At 45.0% G+C, this 23,363-nt stretch overlaps 3 protein-coding genes and 1 non-coding gene across 4 annotated transcripts; 3 read left to right on the top strand and 1 right to left on the bottom strand.

Moving 5' to 3' along the window:
• Nucleotides 1–34: 34 nt before the first annotated feature.
• LOC101784790 lies at nt 35–2,601 on the top strand. The gene is made up of 4 exons (XR_002676539.1): nt 35–558; nt 637–736; nt 1,833–1,975; nt 2,099–2,601. It is a non-coding gene; the product is annotated as an uncharacterized LOC101784790 (transcript).
• Nucleotides 2,602–3,868: 1,267 nt separating this feature from the next.
• On the bottom strand, nt 3,869–6,337 carry LOC101784384. Its single transcript, XM_004957785.2, has 2 exons — nt 5,152–6,337; nt 3,869–4,458 (listed from the first exon to the last, which is right to left on the bottom strand). The coding sequence occupies exons 1-2, from the start codon at nt 6,287–6,289 to the stop codon at nt 4,223–4,225; spliced, it is 1,374 nt and encodes a 457-aa protein (XP_004957842.1). The 5' UTR covers nt 6,290–6,337; the 3' UTR covers nt 3,869–4,222.
• Nucleotides 6,338–12,601: 6,264 nt separating this feature from the next.
• On the top strand, nt 12,602–21,374 carry LOC101785332 (protein RRP6-like 3). Its single transcript, XM_004959644.4, has 12 exons — nt 12,602–12,982; nt 13,723–13,964; nt 14,045–14,143; nt 14,516–14,599; nt 15,658–15,744; nt 16,771–16,891; nt 17,429–17,607; nt 17,718–17,756; nt 18,781–19,289; nt 19,386–19,884; nt 20,061–20,716; nt 21,085–21,374. Exons 1-12 carry the CDS (start codon nt 12,676–12,678, stop codon nt 21,146–21,148), a joined length of 2,886 nt encoding a protein of 961 aa, XP_004959701.2. The 5' UTR covers nt 12,602–12,675; the 3' UTR covers nt 21,149–21,374.
• A 460-nt stretch (nt 21,375–21,834) lies between these two features.
• On the top strand, nt 21,835–23,296 carry LOC101783977 (ATP synthase subunit gamma, chloroplastic). The gene is given in 3 exon segments (XM_012844020.3): nt 21,835–22,422; nt 22,425–22,466; nt 22,469–23,296. Coding segments are annotated over 3 exon segments (1,086 nt in total). The 5' UTR covers nt 21,835–21,962; the 3' UTR covers nt 23,053–23,296.
• The last annotated feature ends 67 nt before the right edge of the window (nt 23,297–23,363 follow it).

Here is a 23,363-nt window from a genome sequence, read left to right as displayed (position 1 = left end):
CCCGCCCCCGCGTGTAGTAAACTCTGTAAGGGCTCCTTTGGGAACCTCGAACCCCGAGGGGATCCCGTCGTTTTCCCGAGGATAGAAGCCCCCGCGGAGATCTGGACACGGGCCAAGTTACCCCGTCATTTGGGAGAACACGAGACGGGGACATCTGACCCGATCCGCGAGTTTTCCGCGTGGCGAGGCCTCCCCACCTCGAGGGTCCGGACGGCGCTTCCCCGAGCGTCGTCGCGACCGAAGCGATGCGAGGGAGCTAGCACCACTCGCCGCGACGCCGCCGCTCCGCCTCCGTCCAGGCGCTGTTGCCCCGCCTCCGTCTAGGCGCCACCGCTCCTCCGCCTTCCCGTCCGGGCAGCGGCACCACGCCGTCCTCCCTCGTCCAGCCGCCGCCTGTCAGGCAAGCAGATCGCCACTCCACCATCCCGTAAAGGCGCCGCCCGTCCGCCTCCTCATCTTGATCTGCTTCAGCGCCTCCACCTCGGCCGCCTCCTCTGCAGCCACCACGGCGCCTCCACCTCGTCTTCACCACCACTCCAGCAGTTGCAGCTCGCAAAGGTCATCTTCCCCATCTCTCCTCCCAGAGTTTATCTCGCATGGTCTTTGCAATTGATCTTAAATCTTTGCTGTTTACAGAGCGTAGGAGTTTGATGAGGAAGGTAAATTGGTGGAGGGAGATCTTTGCTATTTGATCGTCAATGAAAGATTGCTGCAGCTAAGAGAATGACAACTTCAGGTTCGAATCTTCTTGTTTTTATGTGACCAAAAGTGTGGAACAATAGATCTGGCAGGTCATGTGGTGATTTCGTGCAAAGTTTGGTAGACTCAATTAGCATTATCAGTTCCGGTAGTGTAATGTGCAGATATCATCAGGTTGCTTGTGTTTTTCTGCGATTTGTGGTCATCCTCATAACAAACCTGTACCTTTGTAAAGAATGCTAGTCACTAAACCGTGTTTTCATGTTATTTGTGAGCTTGCTAGCCTTGTGAGAATTCCTTGTGATACATGGCAAGTGATTGATTAGTATGATGTGTAAATTCACAAATTAAACCTAGTAACAGCTAACATGATGTATTGGCATTTTCTATCTCGTAGATAAGTTGCAAATTCGACATTTTACTTTGCTTTTTGTAAATTAGTGTAAATTTTCTGAAAGCACTAGAGAGTGATCTCTACAATATAGACTAGGATCCTACCCCTATCAGATGTGTTGTTCTACAAAGATTTTCTTTTCTTTGCCACAAAAACATGTTCGTAATTTTTTTTGCATCACAGGCTACTTTGCCATGGTTATTGCCATGGTGTCTGACCAGATCAGGATTTGAGGTAAATCTGCAAATTCAGAAGATATTTCCATGTTACAAGTAATTTTCATTTTACCCATTTGACACCTCAGTATGTTTCTGTTTTGGGATTTGGCATCTTTACTGTTGTCTTGAAGAATCCTTTTCCAGTCGAATTGATCAGTAAGAAGATAGTTTCTTTCCCCTGCTTTGTGTTTTACTGATAATTCACTGATTGGGGTGTGATGATTGCATTCAGTAACTAGGGATTTATTTAAAGGGAAAAATGGAGAACGTGTAATTAACCCATGGATCTCATCAGTATTTCTTATGGTGAGGCTTGAATTAGGGAAAGTGTAATTAACTAATGAACACTTGGGTTCTTGTTCATCTCGTCGTTACTCGCTTGTAAGGAGCTATTTTGACCCAAACTTCAGATGATGCATGTGACTGAAAAATGCTAAATTAAGTCCCCCTTTTTTCTTTAATTTCTTTCTCTCTTCAGAACATACCATTTTCTCTAATAAGCATTCGTGTCGATTTTGCAGAGCAAGGAAGTGAAGAACAAGGAAACAAGGACATGGATGCTTTAAGTGCAGTTATGGACAAGGTGAAGAGCCACCCGGAAGTGGTGGAGAAGGTCAAGATGAGGTTAAGAGCCTTGCTGATGCTCTTCATCTGCAGAGGCATCGTAAGGCATCTGATCTTCCATTGTTTCTGGGATTGTCTCTGGAAATTTACCTGACTACATGGTGCATTTGTTTCATCGACAGCCTGATTGTTGAACATTTGCAATCATCCTTTCCTTGAACAGGATCCAAAGATAAAGAACCTGAGGCTGAAGAGAAAGTAGAGGAAGGCGAAGCTGCCCAGAACGCTGACGTTGCCGCCTCTGCTGACAAGACTGAAGAATCGAATGTGGAGCAAGCAGTAGAAGAAATTCAGGCTGTCGTCGCAGTGGTGCAGCAGGAGCAGACAGCCCCCACAACTGAAACTCCAACTAAGACTGCTGCTACTGCTGAAACTTCAGCTGAAGGAGAGAAGCCTGAAGAAACAAACAGGGAGGTGGAGAAAGATGACCCAAAGAAGCGGCTTGATTTCTTAGGGTTCTTCACCATGCTGTTTGAGAGGTTCTGCTCCCCTGCAACAAGAAGAAAGATTAAATGGTATGCAGGTCAGGTGTGGATTTCTCGTTGCGTGATCTTGGACTTAAGCTGCTTACATTAGCTAATTCAGCAGACCCAACAATAGCTGATATATATAGAACATGCAAAACGAAACATTGGAGACTATATTGATTTTTTTTCTTTTTCCTGATTTTATGAGCCCTTATTTGCTCTCTGGGATTTCTCTCCCTCTACTCCCAAATAGCACCAACACACAGGGAATTACCACCCAGGAAAAGAATGGGGAATGGACTTGCCACAAAAATCCCCCTCCAGGACGTTCCTACCCTGGGTTAGGGCTCCCTTGTTCCCAAACTAAGCCTAACAGAGACAGAGCACAGCTCGAGGAAGACCTCAACTGCTCAAGCTCAGCTCGCCTCAAGGCCCAATGCTTACCTCCGCCCACCGGACCAACGCCTTGTTTAGTTGCCAAAGTTTGGAGGTGCCAAATTACTGTTACAGCACTGTAGCATACTGTAGCGTTTCGTTTGTATTTGTGAATTATTGTTCAAACATTGACTAATTAGGCTTAAAAGATTCATCTCGCAAAGTACAACAAAACTGTGCAATTAGTTTTTAATTTCGTCTACATTTAGTACTCCATGCATGTACCGCAAGTTTGATGTGATGGGAAATCTTCTTTTTGCATAGTGTCAAAATTGGGAGTTGGGGGTCAACTGAACAAGGGCCAAGTAATCATAGACCTTAGTTTGAATAAGCTGCAGACTGACAGGCTCGATAGGTTTGGGCCGTGTTTAGTTGGGGAATTTGGGAGGTGCCAAATTACTGTTACAGCACTGTAGCACACTGTAGCGTTTTGTTTGTATTTGTGAATTATTGTCCAAATATTGACTAATTAGGCTCAAAAGATTCGTCTCGCAAAGTACAACAAAACTGTGCAATTAGTTTTGAATTTCATCTACATTTAGTACTCCATGCATGTACCGCAAGTTTGATGTGATGGGGAATCTTCTTTTTGCATAGTGTCAAAGTTGGGAGTTGGGAGTAACTAAACATGGCCTTGGTCGCTTGGCTCGTGTAAAACCTCGGCTGTTCAGGCTCAGATCACATTTGCTTTTGCTTGATGCATCGATCTTCCGGCCAGCCGCCGACAGATCCGGCCCCCAGTAGCAGGCGCCACCGACACGCAACAAGACCTGCTGGTCGCTACTACCAGTAGATACATAAATCATCCAGGAAGCCGAGAACTAGCATGAGAAATTTGATTCGTGCTAAGGTAATGTAAACGCAAAGGGAATCAGATTACAATGTATTTAGAGGTGGAATAGGTGATTGCCCTCTTTATTTGGTTGCACTCTGGTAACGTAATCAGATTACTGTGTGGGTGCTATATCTGATTACGGTGGGAGATGAGGGGTAACAAGCTTGTATAGATATTATTTAGGTAAGAGATTCGATTACAGTGTCAATTGATTGCAAACCATCGCAACCAAACATATATAATAGGATTCGTTACCTTCAGTAATCAGATTACATTACATTTGAGCCAACCAAACACTACCTGAAGTCGATTAACAAACAACTCCGGAAGCAGGTAGCAGGTAACATACATAGCCTGGCTGTAACGTTTGTAACAGGAAGGAAACAGCAAATGAGCCTCCCTGAAGTACTAGAAACCACATTCACCGACCACCAAATTCACCAAGATCAGGCTCCAGAACTTAAGACAGGCAGGCAGGCACTAACACAAGGATTACCAAATCACTCACTGCTCCACTGGCGACCCTCGGATCCGAAACGCGCCAGCGCCATCAATAGCATGGCATCCGCATGGCATCGGTCAGCAGGACCGCCTGCTCCTTGGTCTCGTCGGTTCTCCACACCCTCAAGTCCTCAGGGAAGAAACCATTGCTCCTCCAGCTGTGCAACATCGCCATCGAGAATGGCCCGTGCAAGTCTCCCTGAGGGTCCTCGTAGTGCCACATTGTCAGAGTGGCAATGGGAAGCGCATGACTGCACGCATCGTCTGCCTGTGTTCCCGCGGCATCTGCATTGAGTTCGTCAAGATCAATCTGGTTAGATGATAGAGGAAAAGGGGATACTTGTAACTAGACAGTACTATAGGCTTTGAACCTGTACTAGTATATGAACTGCAGAATAGCATTAAACATAACCTGTTCCTTTCTGTCTGCCTCCACTAACGGTAAATAAAACAATAAAATTCTTTTTAATTCTCATACATGAAGTTTAGTATTTGCACCAGTGGTAGTTTTGAGGCTATTAGCCTGCCCCAACTTTGCTTCGTACTAAGGCCTTGTTGTTGTGTGTGGTAGTAGTTTTGAGGCTATTACTATAAAACTACATTGAGCAGAGAAGAATACTGAAGGAACCAAGGCATTGGTCCCCTACTCCCCTTTATGATTCCTCCTACCTTTTTAACAAATGCATTTATACATAGCATTAGCCTAATCAACTTTAAGTGATAGAAACTGAACACAAACACAAAACCTCAATTAAACATAAAACCTGCACGGTTCATCAGAAAACCCCATAAAAAGTTGGCCCATCTATCAAGGCAATCAGACAACTCAATGAAAACATGAACTTTGCATTTTGCTATCCAATTATGGCTGATATACTACAAAGTTGCACATAATGATCGAACACCGTAATACATCTTATGTGAAATAATCAAACTGAAGAATGCATAATTACGTGTTGAAAGAAAGCAAGTTAGTACCTCGATGATAGAAGCCTGAAAAGGGATAGATCTCAAAGTCACCAACACCTTGGCATAACATCCTTGATTGCATCGACTCAAGCTGGATCAAGAACAAGCCAGCATTAATCCACACAAAGATTGCATTGCTTTCCTCATGAAACCCCAGCAATGACGGCTTTGCCTGCATCGGCATCCTCGGGAGGCACTTGTCCAGTCGAACGGACCTGTGCATCGACCATCCTGCAGCGTTGCCAGTGTCCCTCTTCCACAGCTTGATGCTAACTTCTGTCACCATGAACATGGCGTAGCCAAGCTCCTTAACCTCAGTCAGCACAAGATGGGATTGCCAGTAGGGAGACCCTGCTGAGTGCACTGGCCCCGAGATCAAGGACAGGCTGCGCCTCACTGTGTCGAATTCGAGGATGCGGCTCTCCGGAAGCAACCAGTACACTGCGTCGCCGACGAGAACGCCGGGCTTCCGCGCGTTCCTCTGTGTCACTAGAACGGTTGGTGCGAGCTGCGTCTCTACGGAGATTACGTGGCTCCATGCGTCGGACTCCGACGAGTAGATGGCGGCGGCGACCCTCCAATGCTGCGTCGTCCCAATCCACCAAACCAGGACTACCCGGAAGGGGCTGGACCGGCAGTCGCGCGCGAGGCCGCAGGAACACAGCACCGCCCCTTGGCGGACGTCTCCTGCATCTGGGGGCACGGGCGTGCAGCGGCGCGCGCCGGTCATGGGGTCCCACACAAGGACCTCGCGGCGGGGGCCCACCGAGCCGATGAGGAGGACCCGGCCGTGGCGGCAGTCGAGGAACTTCCACTCCTTGTGGTTCCGGCCGCACGGCATGCGGAAGAGCGCGGCGGGGACGCGGTCGGGCGGATCGGCGGCGGCGACAAAGCGGCGGTCGGGGCCGCCGAGGTTGGTGTTGTGGAAGAAGCCGAGGAGGGGCGCCGCCGCACGGTGGAACACGCGGAAGTCGCGGAGGAACTGTGGAGAGGCGGCGAGGTCGCGCCAGCGCTTGCACACGAGGGAGGCCTGCGGCAGTGAGGAGGGGCGCGGCGGGAGGCGACGGAGGATCTCGGAGAGGGGGTCGTCGTCGTCCAGCGGCGAGGAGAGCCATGGCCGATGGCCGATGGGCTCGGGTCCTGCCATTTTGCTTTGGGCTGAGCGAGCGATTGCCGATTGGACTCGAAAGGAGGGAGATCAGAAATGATAAAGGGCCAGTTTGGCAGGGCTCCGGCTCCTCTAAAAACGGCTCCGGCTCTGGCTCCTTGGGTGGAGTGGCTTCTCCGGTGGAGCTGAAGCCGTTTTGAAAAACGTTTGGCAAAACAGCTCCACCCTGTTTTTCATGAAAGGATTGGAGGTGTCAAATGTCGAATATGCCCCTTGATAAATGACTTGATTGTTTAGCTGAATTGTATGTTTTCCTTCCATTTATAATTTTAGTTCATATAAATTAAAAAAATAAATAGAAATATTTTCTAGATCTCATCAACCATAGAAGCCATTTATAATGTTTTCCCAAAATATTTTACAAAAGATGAGGCATAGTCCTCAGCATTAATAATAGTGGTTTTTACAAAAGATGAGGCATAATCCTCGCATCAACCATAGAAGCCAACATAATGCTCATGATGATCTAGACAGAAATATCGCCCTTGCAAGGTCATCACGGAATCTATCCATTGCTCGATCATTCGATTCAGAAGTTGATGTATCGCTTGCATTTTGGGAAGGAAGATGGCGTGCATATCTTGATGGTATGGTAGGCACATAATCAAGATTCCAATCACATTTGCGAAAATGTTTATCTTGTGCATTATTCTCACGAATGAAGTTATGGAGGCACATGGTTGCGGCAATGATCATCATTTGCTTCTCCAATGGAAAAGTCGGCATCTTGAGAAGTATTCTCCATTTCATTTTCAACACTCCAAAAGCACGCTCTACCACATTACGAAGACTTGAATGCAAATGATTAAAGAGCTCATGCTCACCGCTTGGAGCAGGACCCCTCCTCCATTCTGGCACATGGTACCTTGCGCCCTTGTATGGAGCCAAGTAGCCAGGTCTATTCGGGTACCCAGCATCAACATTGTAATATTTTCCTAAGCACATATGTAAAATTATATGAGTTACATTGTAAATATGTCTATGTGCACACTTATGACAACTATAAGAGAATATGAACCTACCTGCAGGAGGGTGAGGGAATTTGTCATAATCATGTCTTAGTGCATGGAACAACACATTGGTGTCATGCATAGATCCAGGCTGTCCAATAGATGCATATGTAAATCGCAAGTCAAAATCAACAACAGCAAGAACATTTAGTGTCGCTTTGCCACTTCGGCCAATATATCTTATGAGGTCATGAGGAGGTGGTGTTGCCAAAATGTGAGTACCATCTAGTGCACCAATGCAATCTTTGAAATGTGGCATCATCCTTTGATCATTACTGATCCTTGAGTGTGTAGTACTGAAGTTAGGATCAATAGGTCTTATGTAGTCCTTACACATACCCACCACACAATTCAAAACCTCCTCAAATTTTCTACTGATGGTCTCTGAAGAATGGTTGAATATACCATCGATAGCACTGTTCGACATACCTTGGCCACACACAAGGAGGAACATAGCAAGTGATTCCATAGAATTTATGTGCACAGATGACTCAAGACCATATGAACTCGCTAGCAAATCATGCAGCTGGTAGAATAGGTGTGTGTCCATCCTGAACATCTTAAGGCTCTGTCCTGGAGTCTGAAGTTTTTCCATAGTCCAACCAAAGCCACTCTGTGATGGAGTTCTATTCTCATTTTTGTCATGATATGTCAAGAAATATTTGGAAGCAAGCATAGCAGTCATAAATTGAATATTTTGAGCGTCCCTCAACAATGCAAGAGTTTTCACAGTCCATTCATCATCATCAGAATCACTTTCATCAGTCTCATGAGAAGAATAATCAGATCTGTTCATTACACAAAGAATAATCATTAAAACAGTATCATTATTACAACTCCAAATAGTAGCAAAGGAAAGTCATACAAAACCGACATATTACAAACCATTAAACTAGAACAACAAATAAATAGCACTAATTGCAAGGATACAGTGATTGCTCTACTTAGGCACATCATTTCTAGTCATCCAGTCATGCTTTCTAGTCAACCAATCAAATCTCTCTTCAGGTGTGTCCAATGTCATGAACATCTCTCTTTCAGCTTTTTTGGTAAAAACAAGTGATGCAATGAAATGTTCATTTGTTCCTGGAACAACACCACATTCCTTCACCAATGCCATGACATCCTGGATTGAACAACCAGATTTGTCCTCCCTCCTCGCAATGGACTCACAGGATGCAGTTGTTCGCTCATTCATCTCCACAATCTTACCCATTTGTTCTTGAAACCAAAGACCTCCACTTGTCTTAGGTTTCTTTCCCTTCTTGTTATCAGCCACTCTACCTCTCTTCCCTCTCACACTAGAAGGTGTCACCTCCTCTGGTTCACTGTCATCGTCATTGTCAGCTTCATCCTCATCATCAAGGTTAATGGGAGAAGCATCACAATCCAAATTTGTTTGAGAAGGTCTTGCACCACTAGAAGCACACCAATGATCGTCCCCGGTGTTCCGAAGATCTTCGAACATAATTCCCAAGTTTTCCTCATTTTGGAGCCCTCTGTGCTTAAATCTAGTACATCCCTTTACTTTCTGTAATGCAAGGAATAATTGTCAGTACAGAAATAAATCATTCACCAAAATAATGGAACATGGTTAAGCATGAAAAATAACTTGCACTTACTCTTGCTGTTTCCTTCCACCAACTCTCTGGCATAACTATATTTTTTCCTGATTCATCCCATCCTATGCCAGTCTCCTTGGTCAGTTGCTTCCAAATTCCATAATCAATTTTCAATTTATCCCATTTATTCTTGAATTGTTTTCTAGTATATAGAGTACCAGTCCTCTCATGAAACCTTTGGATGACATTCTTATAACCTGACTTATTCAAATGAGTGCTTGATCGATTTCCTTTTTGAACTTCGTCTGCAAAAATCTCACAGACTATTCTAGTGTTCTCATCACACCAAGCGGCGTCTCTGTTGCAAATCAGTACCGTAAGCACCAAATAACAAGTAAGACATACAATTTTCACCTAGAGATGTATGACAAGGATTTCTGAGGTCATGAACCTCCTGCTGTTTCCATTTTGACTACTTAGAAGTTTATGTTGTGCTAAGTTTATCTAATATCTTATCTACTTTAAATTATTTTTCAAAACAGAAGTGGTATTTTACTGGGATCTGAAGAAAATCAAGACTTTTAAAACACATAAACAATCATCTAACCTTGCTATGGAAATTGGAAACCAAATTTCAGTGCATGATTTTCATAAAGTCATGTTTACATTTGCATATGCTCTTGGCATGTTAGATACTAACTTTTTTTTTCAGGAAATGCTAACTCAATGTTATATCCTGGATTGTTCATCTGTCAACACTAGAACGTGAATTTTTCAATGTTACTCAAATTATATATAATTACTTCTTAAAATGACTCAGTATGTTTTTGAGGCTTTCTTATTTAACTGTTTTTTGAACAAGTAACGGCAGGTGCTATGCACAGTGATTATAGTAGAAAGCAGTTCAACGATATGATGAATGAACCGGAAATTTTTCCTTTTAAAAAACATAGACAACATAATGTCAACATGTAAAGCATTGCAATTGCATGCTAACACTAACAGTGCATGATATACTCTCCAATAAAACATAACAAACACATCTGTAGACTATTAGACCAACTGATCTAAAGAAGGGAATAATATTTCGTTATTGTGATAATAACATCAGGACGACGAGTCCAAATTAGTTCTGGAAGCTACACAATCAGGAAGCTAATCTTTCATCTATATGAGCATCGCCGAGCTACTTTTGATTGAAATTCCTTAAAATTTCTAAACCCAGCTCGATGAGACTTCCCTTTGTGGGTTGTCTGGGATCAAAAACAGCTCAATAACTTTTACCTTCCATCATCGACGGTTACTGGGGCAGCAGGAATCGGCGCTGGTGTTCTAGGTGCTCGGCCACCTCGTCCTCCTCCACGCCGAGCAGAGGCTCCTCGAACTGGCACCGACATTGCCTCTTCGAACTCGTTCGCCGCTGATGCCGGCGCCGGCGCCGACGACGATGCCAATATGTTAGCCAGCCACTCCGGCCCGAGAGCTGCGGCCGCCGCTGCGCTGCTCCACCAATCCGGCCCCATTCCGCCGCCCGCCATCGAACCAGCAAGAAGGCCACCGCCGACAGCACAGGGGGGGCGCCGCCAACAGCACAGGGGGGCCGCCGCCGGGCCACACTCCTCCGCCTGCCGTCGATGCTTGAGCCGTCTCACCCCCGGACTGGCCGGCCGCCTGCTGCCCTCGCCGTTGGCCGGCCGCCGCCGGTCCGGGAAGGGCCGCATCCGGCCGAGATGCGGCGCCTCCGCCGCCCCCAACCCCCGGATCGAGGTCAGCAAGGCTCGATCCGCCGGTTTCACTGCCCGGAGGACGCGCCGCCGTTGGGCGCCAGCCCTGGGACATGGCGCCGCCGGTGCTGCTGTTGCGCGAGGAGACGGGGCGGCACGGGGGAGAAAGCGCGTGTGAAGGCCTAGCGCCTCTGTTTTGCGGTGGCAATTGGCGTAATTTGGCAAAACAGGTGGGCCATCTCCCTGGCGCAAGTGGGAAGGAGCCGTCGGAGCCCAATTTTCCGGCTCCGTGCGCGCAGTGCAAAAAGTGCTCCGGCTCCGGAGTGCTTCTCGGTCGAAGCCGTTTCCGTTTTTGGTGTTTGTTTCGGCTCCGGCGAAAACAGCTTCGGGAGCCGGTTTTGGAGCTGTACCAAAGGCGCCCAAAGGCTAGCGGAAAATTTAAGTGGAGGGACCAGTCAATTTAGATTTAAATCAAAAACCCTTAAATTTAGAAACCAAATCAGTGCGCGAATCAAGCACACTCAAAATAGGAAAGAAAATAGAAGGGAAGAGGAAAAGGCAAATCAAATGGATAAATCCCAGCAAGATTCATTTCCAATGACCTCCTTTCTTCTTCGACGAGCACCTCGTCTTCTTCAACGAGAAATCTTGATAAGTTCCAACTTGAATTAGGGTTAGGGTTATTGATTGGGGCTAGATTTAGAAGTTTGGGATTGGGAGGGTATCTATAATTGTTGGACCAGCGGCGGGGGAGAGTGTGAACAGGGAGGCAAGATAGCGGCAGCGGCGCTTGCCATGGTGGGGGAGGAAGGTGGTTGGGAAAGGATAGGCGGCGAGAGGAAGCTTTGCTGAAGTGGTTAAAGAAGAGCGGGGCTAGCGGGAGGGAGGGAGGGTTGCAGGTGCAAGTGATATGGTATGGCGATGAAGCATCGTTGGTCGATGGAGGTGGCTATTAGTGGGAGTGTGGGTAGGTGCGCGCGGGGGGCGATGGCGATGAAGGAGGTTCTAAAGGTCGGGGAAGGGTTGTGTCCAATGGTGTGAGGAAGCGGCGAGACGAGCGCAAATGGGTTGCGAGGAGGACGAAGGGCTAGGAGAGATAAGGAGATGCGGTCGAGTGGTTGTATTCACGTGTGTGAATTAAGGCTCTCCGCGTAGAACTAACGTAAGAGTGCTTTGAGTGTAGTTGCCTCCAAACGCTGAAGAAGATCTAACTTTGTGAGTATCTAATCTAGATACGAGAAAACAAAGTCCGGTCCAACCTGCAGCTTTAATAGAGCTTTGCATGACGTTAATTTTACCAACATAAAAACAATTTAGACGAGCTAGACCTAGCTCGATTATTTATTTTAGTTACTTTTACATATAAAAATAGTGGGTGGCTCCGCTTGAGCCCGAGCTCTATACGATAATAGCTCGAAAAATTTCCGACTTGATGCCTCTCATGAGCAAGTGCGGGTGTGATTTTTCGGTCTACCACGAAGTTCGTTTTTTTCCTAGCCTGATCAACTTTCGCTTAGGTCTAGTCTAAAGTCTAATCTTTGTTGTCCTTCTGATCTGAGCTGATCTGTGATGTTTTTTAAAATTAAATTTTAGATATTGTTTGGACGATTAATAACGTGGAGATCCAAATTTTAAACTTTATTTTCCTAAGCACACAGACAATGCAACCTCTCTCCAAACACTATAGTTCTCTCCCTAACTCTTTCTCAAAATATTACATCTCTCTTAAAAATTAAAGCATTACAACTCTAACTATTCTGATCCATGTCCGAGAAGCAATGCAAATATACACATTTTTGTCCCTACATAATGCAAGATGGATCGGGGCTTTGCCCCTGAAGCTTTGTTGGAAAGATAGGATTTAGGCCTACATGAAACGGGAATTTTGCCCCTTCGACGAGATTTGAATAATCGAATGTGAATCCTTTTCAGCCCTTGGATGCTCGAGTCAGCTGGTCCGGGCCCCGACAGAGACGAACCCCTTGCGCCTTCAAAACGGTCAAAATCGAGCCGAACCGAGCCAGCGGTCTCTTTCCATTTCCTCCCTCCCGTCCCCGACGCGTCGCGACATGCCCGGCGCCGCCACCCTCCGATCGCGCGCGGCCGTCGCGGCCACAGCGTGCCTCGCGGTCCTCGCCGCGGCGGCTCTCCTCCACCGCAGGCGCCGCAGGAAACGGGCGCCCGCCTCGCCTCGCCGCCTCGGGGTCGCGGGGCGGCGGGGGCGCCCCCGCCGCGCCTGCGAGAAGGAGGAGAAGCCGCAGGCGCGGTTCAAGCGCGTGCTCGCGGACAACTCCTACGCTCCATTCAAGCACTTGCGCCGCCAGAGTGCTCAGCCGGGAGGCGCTGAAGGCGAGGCGTCCCTGCTACCGTCTCAAGGTGCGCGCTCATGCAGTGTACTGGTCCTGCCTGTGGGGATCTCGGCATTGCCGTCGTACCCGTATGGTTGTTTTAGGAATTCCACGGGACCCGTGGTACGTAGGATCCAGCTGTGTGATGCACCAGGAGGCTAGAAGAGGATTAGAGGAATGCAGTTTGATTTTCTGTCTCTGGTGAATTTTGTCGAACACCTGAGGAAGGTTGTTGCATATTCTGGTAGCTATGCATGCAGGATTTCCAGTTCGATGTTTCGTTTGGGGTGCTCAATTTTCCTTCCTGTTGGCACTTCCTATGATTGCTGCTTTGTGCATTCATGTAAAATGATGGTTTGCTGCGTTCTTGTATTTGTTCATGCTATTTTGGTGATGAACGGAGTGGAATAATGACATAGTGTTATGGGCTTGCAGAAGGGCTCCAGGCCATGCCTGATTACTGCTGGTATCATTTGAAACAGTAATACCTTCTCATGGTCTGGACTCTGGAAATCTTGGCCCAAGTAACTTGAATATTTGTACCGCGATTGCCTTATATTTTACTTGAGGAACTCAATCTGTTATTAGGAATTAGTAGTAAAGGGGATCTAGAGATAGCAAAGGTGCCAAGCTGGATGGCTGACTGCATAAGTTCTGCCACCACATATGAGATTTGCATATCTAGCACTTCGAATATTGATTGTTCGTAGGACTCTCAAATGGTCCGATGATTTTTATGGTTCTGACAGTCTATTTTAATTGATACAGAATCATCACAAAGGGTCCACCCATTTGAGGAGGAAATCACATCTTTGCTAAACAACCCCCCTGGTTTTCGTAGCTTTATGCTGGGTGACCAATGCCCAGAAATGCATACTCCATATAATTGGGTTGATACAGAAGCTCAACTGGAGCATTTGGCAAGATTGTTGGGTGAGGAAAAAGCTTTTGCTGTTGATACAGAGCAACATAGTGTTCGGTCTTTCCTAGGATATACTGCACTAATGCAGGTAATTACTGGTAGATGCACCCTCAACTTTCTGTTCTTTATAAGTTTGTTATTTTTTAAACATAGAGTTATCTATTTCAGATCTCTACCCAGAAGGAAGATTATTTGATAGACACAATTGCATTGCATGATGTGATGGGCATTCTACGACCAGTGTTTGCCAATCCTTCAATCTGTAAGGTAACACATCTTTGTAATTGCTATCCGTGGTAAGCTGGTTATTTTCGTTTTCAGTATTGCATTTGTTGTTATGCTTGAGTTGATGATAGCCCTTAACTCTTTGTAATGGACGGGCATGTTGACTGCAAATTTTAAGCTCTATTACAGTACAAGCAAATGATGCCATGAACTTGATTTACATGCCACTGAAATGTAACTGAGTTTACTATTGGGATATGCATTAGAGGTATTTAAGCTGTAGGACATTCTGATGGCAACACATTATTTTTCCCTTTACTGCGTTTATGTGACAGTCAATTACTAAACCTAGAATAAAAGGTAAACTGTAAGACATCCTAAATACGCACATTTACCTTTTGCCTTGTATTCTAGATCTTCCATGGAGCTGACAATGATGTTCTTTGGCTTCAAAGGGATTTTCATATTTATGTTGTGAATATGTTTGATACTGCCAAGGTAAGTAATGGTATAAAATATCTTAGTTAAGACATTTATTATGATTCTGCAAAGATTTTCCGGTTTGTAATACTTTTATATTATTCACTTTCTAGGCCTTTTTTTTTGTGGTACAGCTGGTTATGGGTCATGCGTTGCTTAGATTGACACCCCATTTTTCACAAGGAACAATTCTGTTCAGATAGTTTAGTATTTTTTGTCATTTCAAACTTGTTCGATATCACATCACATGTATGCACTCTGTAATTGCTCTAATGAAGTGAAAGAAATATGAATAACTGAACATCAACACCCAATATTATCATCTAAAAAATATAAAAAAGGAAAACCCCCAATAGTGTATCACGTGATAGTTTTTAGTTGGGACTTGGGAGCCAACCAGTTGTCTCAGTAACTTTTCTCTCTTTACACTAGCACGGAAAAACTGTTTTTCAGCAAATGAACGAAATGTTTCTGGAGTACTGTGCCTAGTTAGCTAAGAATGTCAATCCAGAAAAATATTGTCTTCCTCTTTATTACTTTTATGGTTTCTTAGATTGTAGCTTGAGTTATTGAATGCCTTCTGTATTATGTTCTAGATTATATGATCTGTTGAGTGTTTTCTTGGGATCCAAGGGCGGGGAAATATTTGATGATGTGGTGCTCTTGTACCTCCTTTTTTAATAATCTTTTTAAAAATCAATACAACAGATTTCAGTCAGATAATGCATTATATTTTCTATTACTGAAGCATGAAAATTTCAACCTCTTAACTGTAAGTTGAAAAGCTTTGTGAATGAACAGCAAAGCTTTGCATCATGTGCTCGAATGCCATTGCAGTTAAGAATCAGAACTTCTAGGTTACTAAACCATCTTTTATCACCTTATAATTGCATGTTTGGTGTTTGAACATTTTGGTTTATTGGTCCCTCACTCCTCTCTCTTCTTTTTTTTTCCTAAATGATGTGTTATATGTCCTCTTCTCATTTCTGAATTTACACCCTTAGCTAGTTTTTTCTTATGCTATGAATGCATGCAACTTTTCTAAACAATTGTGTTTACTACTGATCTTATTTCAGGCATGTGAAATTTTGTCGAAACCACAGAAATCATTAGCATATTTGCTTGAACTATATTGTGAAGTGACCACAGACAAGACAATGCAGGTAAGTAATTGTTCAGGATTGGCTTAAAAATACCAAGCTTAGTAAAGCCACTCAGTTATTCAATGCCAATTGACCTTATGCACTGATATGCTCTGTACCTAATTAGTGCTCACATGCCTCCCAATTCTAGATTACCTTTTAGTATTTCAGTAACTAAAGGAATAGTTAGTGGTGCTTTATTAATCCAGGAAAGGTTGATACTTCCATGACAGGATGGAAAATATGCAAAATTCCTTAAAGAAAGGTGCATTCGGTTAATGATGACTATATTACTTTGTATGTTTTCACATAGCAAATATAATAAAAATATAGGAGCAGATTGAGGGTCTATCTTCCATGCTGCCTGATGGAATCAGATTTTAGTACAAGAAATGCTTTACCATTTTTTTTTCCAATTGGTGAATTGAAACTATAATGATGTTCAAAAACATCATAGAGCTGAACATACTATTAAGGCCTGTTTGGCTTACATATGCAAATCTTGTTCTCTGGCTTCCTTGGTTTATATCTTGATAAGCAAGGCAAGCTAGCTAACTTTATGATCCATGAAAATTCTCTTTCTAAAGGTGCTATCTATCCAATCCCAGTTTGTAACTTATAGTCCCGATAGTCAACCCTCCATGGGCTTCAATAGTTCAATTTACCCAGTTAGCTTTGATTGTTTTCCAAAAAACTGGCCTTTACATCCATCACAACCTGGTAGTCACATCTTAAGTTATGCTAAGTCACTACTTGCATCAACGAATCCATCCTCCCCATGCTGTTTTAGTCAACATCACCTTTGGATTTATCTTCTATTGAGCAAACTCAGCTGAGTTTCTCTGCAAAAAGATTTTTTCACTAATTTATTTGCTTTGAGCATTATGTTTGGTATTGAATACATGACCCGTTAATGAAAATGATAACCAAATGCATACATGTTGTCAGCAAATTTATTTTGACATTCAAAATTTCAGTTTGTTTGAAGCTCCAAAATTCCAATATTGCAATCACATGATATCCGCTCCTGTTTTGTTTCGCTCCCAGCGCGAAGATTGGAGATTGCGCCCTCTGACACCAGAAATGATTGAGTACGCTCGCACTGATGCCCACTATCTGTTGTACATTGCAAATTGTTTGGCATCAGAGCTCCATGCAAAAGCCCGTGGTACGTTCTAAGTTCTATATCAACTATTCTCTTCCTATAGTTTGTGCTTTCTTTTTTTGTTCACGTTCAGTATCCTCACAGTCAGTGAATATATTATACTTGGTATTATCAACGCGGCGCACACGGGGGGTAATTGGGTCCTTATAGAGCTATTTAAGAAGGAAATATTCATTTGACAAATATATGCATTATCATCATCATCATTATTGAATGGCTAAACTTCTTTGAGTTCTTTCACAATCTCAACATAAGCTTTTGAACGGTAAGCACAATGGGTCATCTCTATATATTCCTGATGTGTAGTCAAGAAGTGCAAGCAGTATTAAGGGGACCAAGTAAGGCGCATGGCAGTGATGTCGTACTGATGCCATCCTACTACTGAACTGCAGAAATTTATACTTCAACCCTCATAAGATTTGAATAGTCCTAAAGAATTTCTTATTTCTTGTCAACATCAAATCACATATTGGTACGGTGGTACCATTTGGCCTTTTATCACATGTCTCAAGTCTTTGATCAGCTGTAATATCTAATCAGATACTTCCAGTGATAAAATCAATTTTTTCTTCGAGGCTAGTCATCGCTCAAATATGGTCAGCATGCAACTATATGCAAAAGAAATTGAATGTCCTCCTGGAGCTTCCAGTGCAGCATCTATTCTCACACGAAATTTGCAAACTCATGGGCTTGACTCCAAAAGGTCTAGTGAAGTCAAGGTGCTTGTTTTCTGTGTTCACTGTTTGATTGTAGAACGTCTTCTGGTTAGCTTGCCGACCAGTGATTTTAATATTTTTGTTCCTGATTTCCTAATCATCTGCATTTGCAGGATCTTGTTTGGAAATTTTGTGCATGGAGGGATTTAATGGTCAGTCAACACACAACTATTTTCCTTAGAATAGCCCCCTCTCCCCTCTGCAAAGTAAATCCTTTTAGTTGCTTATTTGTTAACATCTTTACCTAGCTTTGATTTCGAGCCGAACATGCAATGTTTTCAAATCGAAGAGCCAAGTTGAATTGCCTGGGACTGACTAGTCATGACTAGCCAACAACTAGATTGGCTAGTCGACCATTTGGCCCAGTTTGCCTACTGCCTAGTCGGCTACCTAGCTACCTATAGCTGACTGTAAATTTAGGCAAACCATATACTGAGGGCATTAGCATCTTGCAAAGCATGGGATAGAAACTGTAGAGAACACAAAGAAATAGGTCAAAACAGAATTGCAATGTCTCTCTCTCTCTCTGTGTATATGTACATAGGCTGATTTCTACTGGGCTCAAATATACTGGGCTGAAATTACCAAGACCAAATTACTGGCTGCAAGTTGGCCTTTCAAAATTGGCAGATGGTGACTAATTGTCAGTTAGTCGGCTAACCAGTCAACTAGGCTGTCTAATCGAGTCCATGCACAATCTACGTCCGATGAGTCGATGACTAATTTTTTCTCGAACACGCAGGAGAGCTGTGTATATTATATTAAGAGGATGAAAGAGGGGGGTAAAGACACCCCTTACAAAGGCCACACACACACACCCAACCAAACAAAGAAATCTCTCCTCTGTTAAGGAAAAGATGACCTTGCTAAACCCACCTCCTGGATTCTCTCCTCTGTCGATAACCAATTTGTCAATTGATTATTGAAAACGCCGCTAACATGATCATGCTAAAAATTTAAACCAGACAATCTTCAGTATTTTTCTTAGAAAGTTCTACTCTTTGTTTTTTTTCCTGGAAATGCATTTGCTTCATGGGCCCCTTGCTATACAACTCGCCTGAGTGACGTATTTCTATGTGGCCACCCAGGATAATCTTGCATATCTGCAGTTATGTAGTTGTGGTATGTTCTTCCTTCCTAATATCTCATAATAACTTGGGTTTTGGGTCATTCCAGGCTCGGATGCATGATGAAAGCTTACGGTATGTTCTGTCAGACCAAGCTATAGCTGCCCTTGCTGTTAGTCTTCCAAAAGGCCCAACAGAGGTGTTTGCTGTCCTAGCAGAAACTGACCTAAACATTTCTAGTATGTACCCCTCCTTGTCGTCACCGTCACCTATTGTTGTTGCTCATGTTGAAGAACTTTGCTATCTGCTGGAGAACACCACTACCAGCATGGATGACATTTTTAAAAGTTTGCTAGAGAAGTATAAAGATCCAAGTGGATTATGTCGACTATCAGTTTATAATTATAACCTTATAACAGAGCTAAGTTTGAAGCAAACAAATATGTTTTCCTTTGCTCCAAGTGGAGAAAAGTTGCTGACAGCACCGCCTAATAAAAAGGCTTCACGGGATTTATTCATTAAAAAGTTCTCCTGCAAGTCCCCAGTATATCACAATTGCAGGATCTATGCTAGTGATGGAAGACTACTTTGCTATTGCGACCGCAAAAAACTGGAATGGTTTGTATCTTAAATATACGCTCATTAACTATCTATACATGTATATGGCATCAATGAAGAGTTATTTTGTCTAAATGATGGGCTCTTCTATCCCAGGTATGTTCAACGTAATTTGGCAAAATTAATTGAAGATAGTCCTCCAGCAATCATGCTTCTATTTGAACCTAAAGGTCGTCCAGAGGATGAAGATAATGAGTTTTACATTCAGAGCAAGAAAAATATTTGTGTTGGATGTGGAGAAAAGAGCCACTATATTAGATATAGAATAATACCATCATGCTACAGGATGCATTTTCCAGAGCATCTGAAGAGCCATCGTTCACATGATATTGTACTTCTCTGTGTAGACTGTCACGAAATTGCTCATTCAGCAGCTGAGAAATACAAGAGGCGAGTAGCGGAAGAATTTGGAATACCCCTTTTTGTGCAAAAGATAGTGAACTCGGGTGATATAAGTTTGATTACCCACACATCAGTATCTGAAGATAAATTGAATGGAACAGGTGTCTCCCCATTGCAGCTAAGGACTGCTGCAATGGCTCTTCTACGGCATGGATCAACTATGCCATTGAAGAGATGTGAAGAGCTAATGCAGGTGATAACATATTAACAATTTAACATCCTTTTAGTACTTACATACAGTTTCCTGAGTTGTGAAATTGCATTGTTAACATACCTATGTTGTACTACTCGTCCATATTCTTTCCTGGTTAAATATGTACTTGTTCTTAGCTGTAGTTCTTTGCTACCAATTCATTCATTTCTATGCAGATTGTAAAGTCATACTATGGTGGTAGGGATGTGACTCCTGAAGATCTCGAGATGGCATTACTTGTTGGTATGAGTCCCCATGAGCGAAGGCGTCTTGAAAAGAAAAAGGGTTATTCATTTAAAGCTCAGGCTCAAAATATTATTACAAAGAGCAGCAGCAGCAACATCTCAGAAAACAGTGGGCATGGATCAGAAAATAGTCATGCCTTATCTGAGCAATTTCCTGAGGATGGAACTGAGAGTAATGGTCAACAAGAGTTTGATGAGACAGAGAGTGAAAACCAGCTAGAGGATTTAACCTTGAGCCAGGGAGGTTCAAGTTTGCCAGTCAGTATGGAGGATACAACTTTTGGTCATGACACTGCGACATTCGAGACAGATACCAAGCAGCAAGCAAGTGGCGCCTGCATTCCTGCAAACGGCTATCTCAACAGGGATCCTTCTATCCGTGACAATTCTAATCAGGCCATTTCCAAGAATGCTGAGAAGAAGATATCCTTGTTGGGTCATGGGCATCATGGTAAACAAGTTGTGGAGCTTTTGCTTTCCAATGGTGGGGAGGAAGCTATTAACCAGTTCTGCCAAAGGTGGAGGCAGGTCTTTGTTGAAGCTGTTCACCCGCGCTACTTACCTTCTGGCTGGAATATTAACCACAGGTTAGTTGCCTTTCATACAGGCCTTTTCTTTTGCAAGGATGCTTGTTTTTGGAAAACCTTGTTTCCTATGCGCACTGATTGGTTACATAATTGCTTGAACTTTCTGGTGCTTAGAATAGGCCAAGGTATCAGCTAAGGGGGTTCTGCAATTAGTTTTGTAATTAGACTTATTTAATACTCCTAATTAGTATCTAAACATCTGATGTGACAGGCTAACTTTAGCCCCCTTAACCAAACACCGCCTAAGTGTCATGCCCTGTACCAGTGGCCTTGGAAGATCTTTCTGTGTGTCATGATGCCTTTTGTCCACACTTCCTTTTGGTCATCGGATATTTACTGTTATCTTCATGTCCTCTTCTGTGGTGCAGCGGACGGCGGGATTTCGGTGACTTCAGTGTCTACAAGCCATCAAAGAATGCGACTCCACCCTGAAGCGGTTAGGCTATGGATCTCGTCAATATGTTTGCTGTTGTTGTACCCTGAGGTTAAATTTACTTTCCGGAGTAGTTTGCATTCCATCAAGTCTGATCTTTGTACTTGTACTACCTCTCAGACTGTTTTGTACTGTTACCTTGCTTTACCTTGAAATACCAGCTTCATCTGCTTTGTTACATACTGTACTACTTCTTTGCCATGAACTTTGCATCAGTACCAACAATGACTCAATGAGAATCCTAGAAAATCACCATTGAATTTTGTCTCAGCAAATTGAATCATGAGAGACTCATGTTTTTAACACGGGAACTGAGCTGAAATTGATGTGTTCCAGGTAGGCCTAAACTTGGGCTTTTTTTTTTTTGAAGTATGTTTGAAACACAAACACAGAAATTATGCAGGATTTTCACAGGAAACCATTTGATTCCTGACTACAAATGTGGCCGTAGGGAGTATGTGGTGTGGGATATCCTGAGCAGGATCCCAGTATCCATTGTTTGTTTCCACAAAGGATTATTTTTTGTTTTTCAGATTTTTATTCCTGACAAGCCAAAAATGTAGCAGGAGGAGAGGAGCAGGGAGGGGCAGCCAGCTCGGCGGAGCCACATGATCCTCGCCATCTCGCCGTCACTGCCCCTCCACCACTCACCCCGGCTTTGAATACCCCACCGTGCTCAGTCTCCACCCAAACCCAATCCATCCAAACCCATTTCCCTCCCTCCCATCCCGCCCCTCTCCCTTCCACTCCCTCCTCCGCCACCGCCGCCGCTGGTGTTGATCCCCGTCGCCGCGGATCCACCACCAGCCAGCCATGTCGTGCTCCCACCTCTCCACCGCGTGGTCCTCCTCGGCGCTCGCCAGCAGCGCCTCCTCCACCCGGCGGCGCTCCTCCGCCCCGCGCTCCGGCGGCAGCGGCCTCGTGGTGCGGTGCTCCCTCCGCGAGCTCCGCAGCCGCATCGACTCCGTCCGCAACACGCAGAAGATCACCGAGGCCATGAAGCTCGTGGCCGCCGCCAAGGTCCGGCGCGCGCAGGAGGCCGTCGTCTCCTCCCGCCCCTTCTCGGAGGCGCTCGTGGAGGTCCTCTACAACATGAACCAGGAGATCCAGACGGAGGACATCGACCTGCCGCTCACCCGCACCCGCCCCGTCAAGAAAGTGGCCCTCGTGGTCCTCACCGGCGAGCGCGGCCTCTGCGGCAGCTTCAACAACAACGTGCTCAAGAAGGCGGACACCCGCATCGACGAGCTCAAGCAGCTGGGCCTCGAATACACGTCATCAGCGTGGGGAAGAAGGGCAACGCCTACTTCCAGCGCCGCCCTACATCCCGCTGGAGCGGGAGCTGGAGGTGAGCGGCGTGCCCACCGTGAAGGACTCGCAGGCCATCTGCGACCTGGTGTACTCGCTCTTCGTCTCCGAGGCGGTGGACAAGGTGGAGCTGCTCTACTCCAAGTTCGTGTCCCTGGTGCGCTCCGACCCCATCATCCAGACGCTGCTGCCCATGTCCCCCAAGGGGGAGATCTGCGACGTCAACGGCGTGTGCGTGGACGCCACGGAGGACGAGCTGTTCCGCCTCACCACCAAGGAGGGGAAGCTCACCGTGGAGCGCGAGAAGGTGAAGATCGAGACGCAGCCCTTCTCCCCCGTGGTGCAGTTCGAGCAGGACCCCGTGCAGATCCTCGACGCGCTGCTCCCGCTCTACCTCAACAGCCAGATCCTCCGCGCCCTGCAGGAGTCGCTCGCCAGCGAGCTCGCCGCCCGGATGAGCGCCATGAGCAGCGCCACCGACAACGCCATCGAGCTCCGCAAGAACCTCTCCATCGCCTACAACCGCCAGCGCCAGGCCAAGATCACCGGGGAGATCCTCGAGATCGTCGCCGGCGCCGACGCCCTCGCTGGCTGAGCTTGAGCCGTCCTCCTTATACTAAAACTGAGCCGAGCTGAGCCGGTGGTGGCGTTCTTTCTTGGTGCGGTGCTCCTGCTATATATAATTCTTTCTCTCGCCTTCTTGCTGTTCAGTCTGTCTGTAATTCCTGATAGCACAAACACAAAGGGAGTTCTGTATTCCATGCTCGTCGTCGCGAGATACACAAGAATTTCAATTCAGAGATGCCAAATGTATAACCCGAGTATCTTTATCTTGCAAATCCTGCACTGTCTCCTGTCCGATTTGTGCGATTTACACCGGGTTGTACGAGATATGTGCAACGGCCA

The sequence above is a fragment of the Setaria italica genome, chromosome II (genome assembly GCF_000263155.2).
Source record: "Setaria italica strain Yugu1 chromosome II, Setaria_italica_v2.0, whole genome shotgun sequence".
NCBI classification, from domain to species: domain Eukaryota; kingdom Viridiplantae; phylum Streptophyta; class Magnoliopsida; order Poales; family Poaceae; genus Setaria; species Setaria italica.
Note: the sequence above shows the minus strand (reverse complement) of the source record. Positions and strands in the feature narration are given on the sequence as shown.

Excerpts from the sequence above, each read along its gene's own strand:
- LOC101784384 (XM_004957785.2), bottom strand. The coding sequence starts at position 6,289 with ATGGCAGGACCCGAGCCCATCGGCCATCGGCCATGGCTCTCCTCGCCG. Across the intron at positions 4,459-5,151 it reads TTCAGGCTTCTATCATCGAG|ATGCCGCGGGAACACAGGCA; the intron begins GTACTAACTTGC and ends AACTCAATGCAG.
- LOC101785332 (XM_004959644.4), top strand. The coding sequence starts at position 12,676 with ATGCCCGGCGCCGCCACCCTCCGATCGCGCGCGGCCGTCGCGGCCACA. Across the intron at positions 17,608-17,717 it reads AAAGGTCTAGTGAAGTCAAG|GATCTTGTTTGGAAATTTTG; the intron begins GTGCTTGTTTTC and ends CTGCATTTGCAG. Across the intron at positions 19,290-19,385 it reads GACCGCAAAAAACTGGAATG|GTATGTTCAACGTAATTTGG; the intron begins GTTTGTATCTTA and ends CTTCTATCCCAG.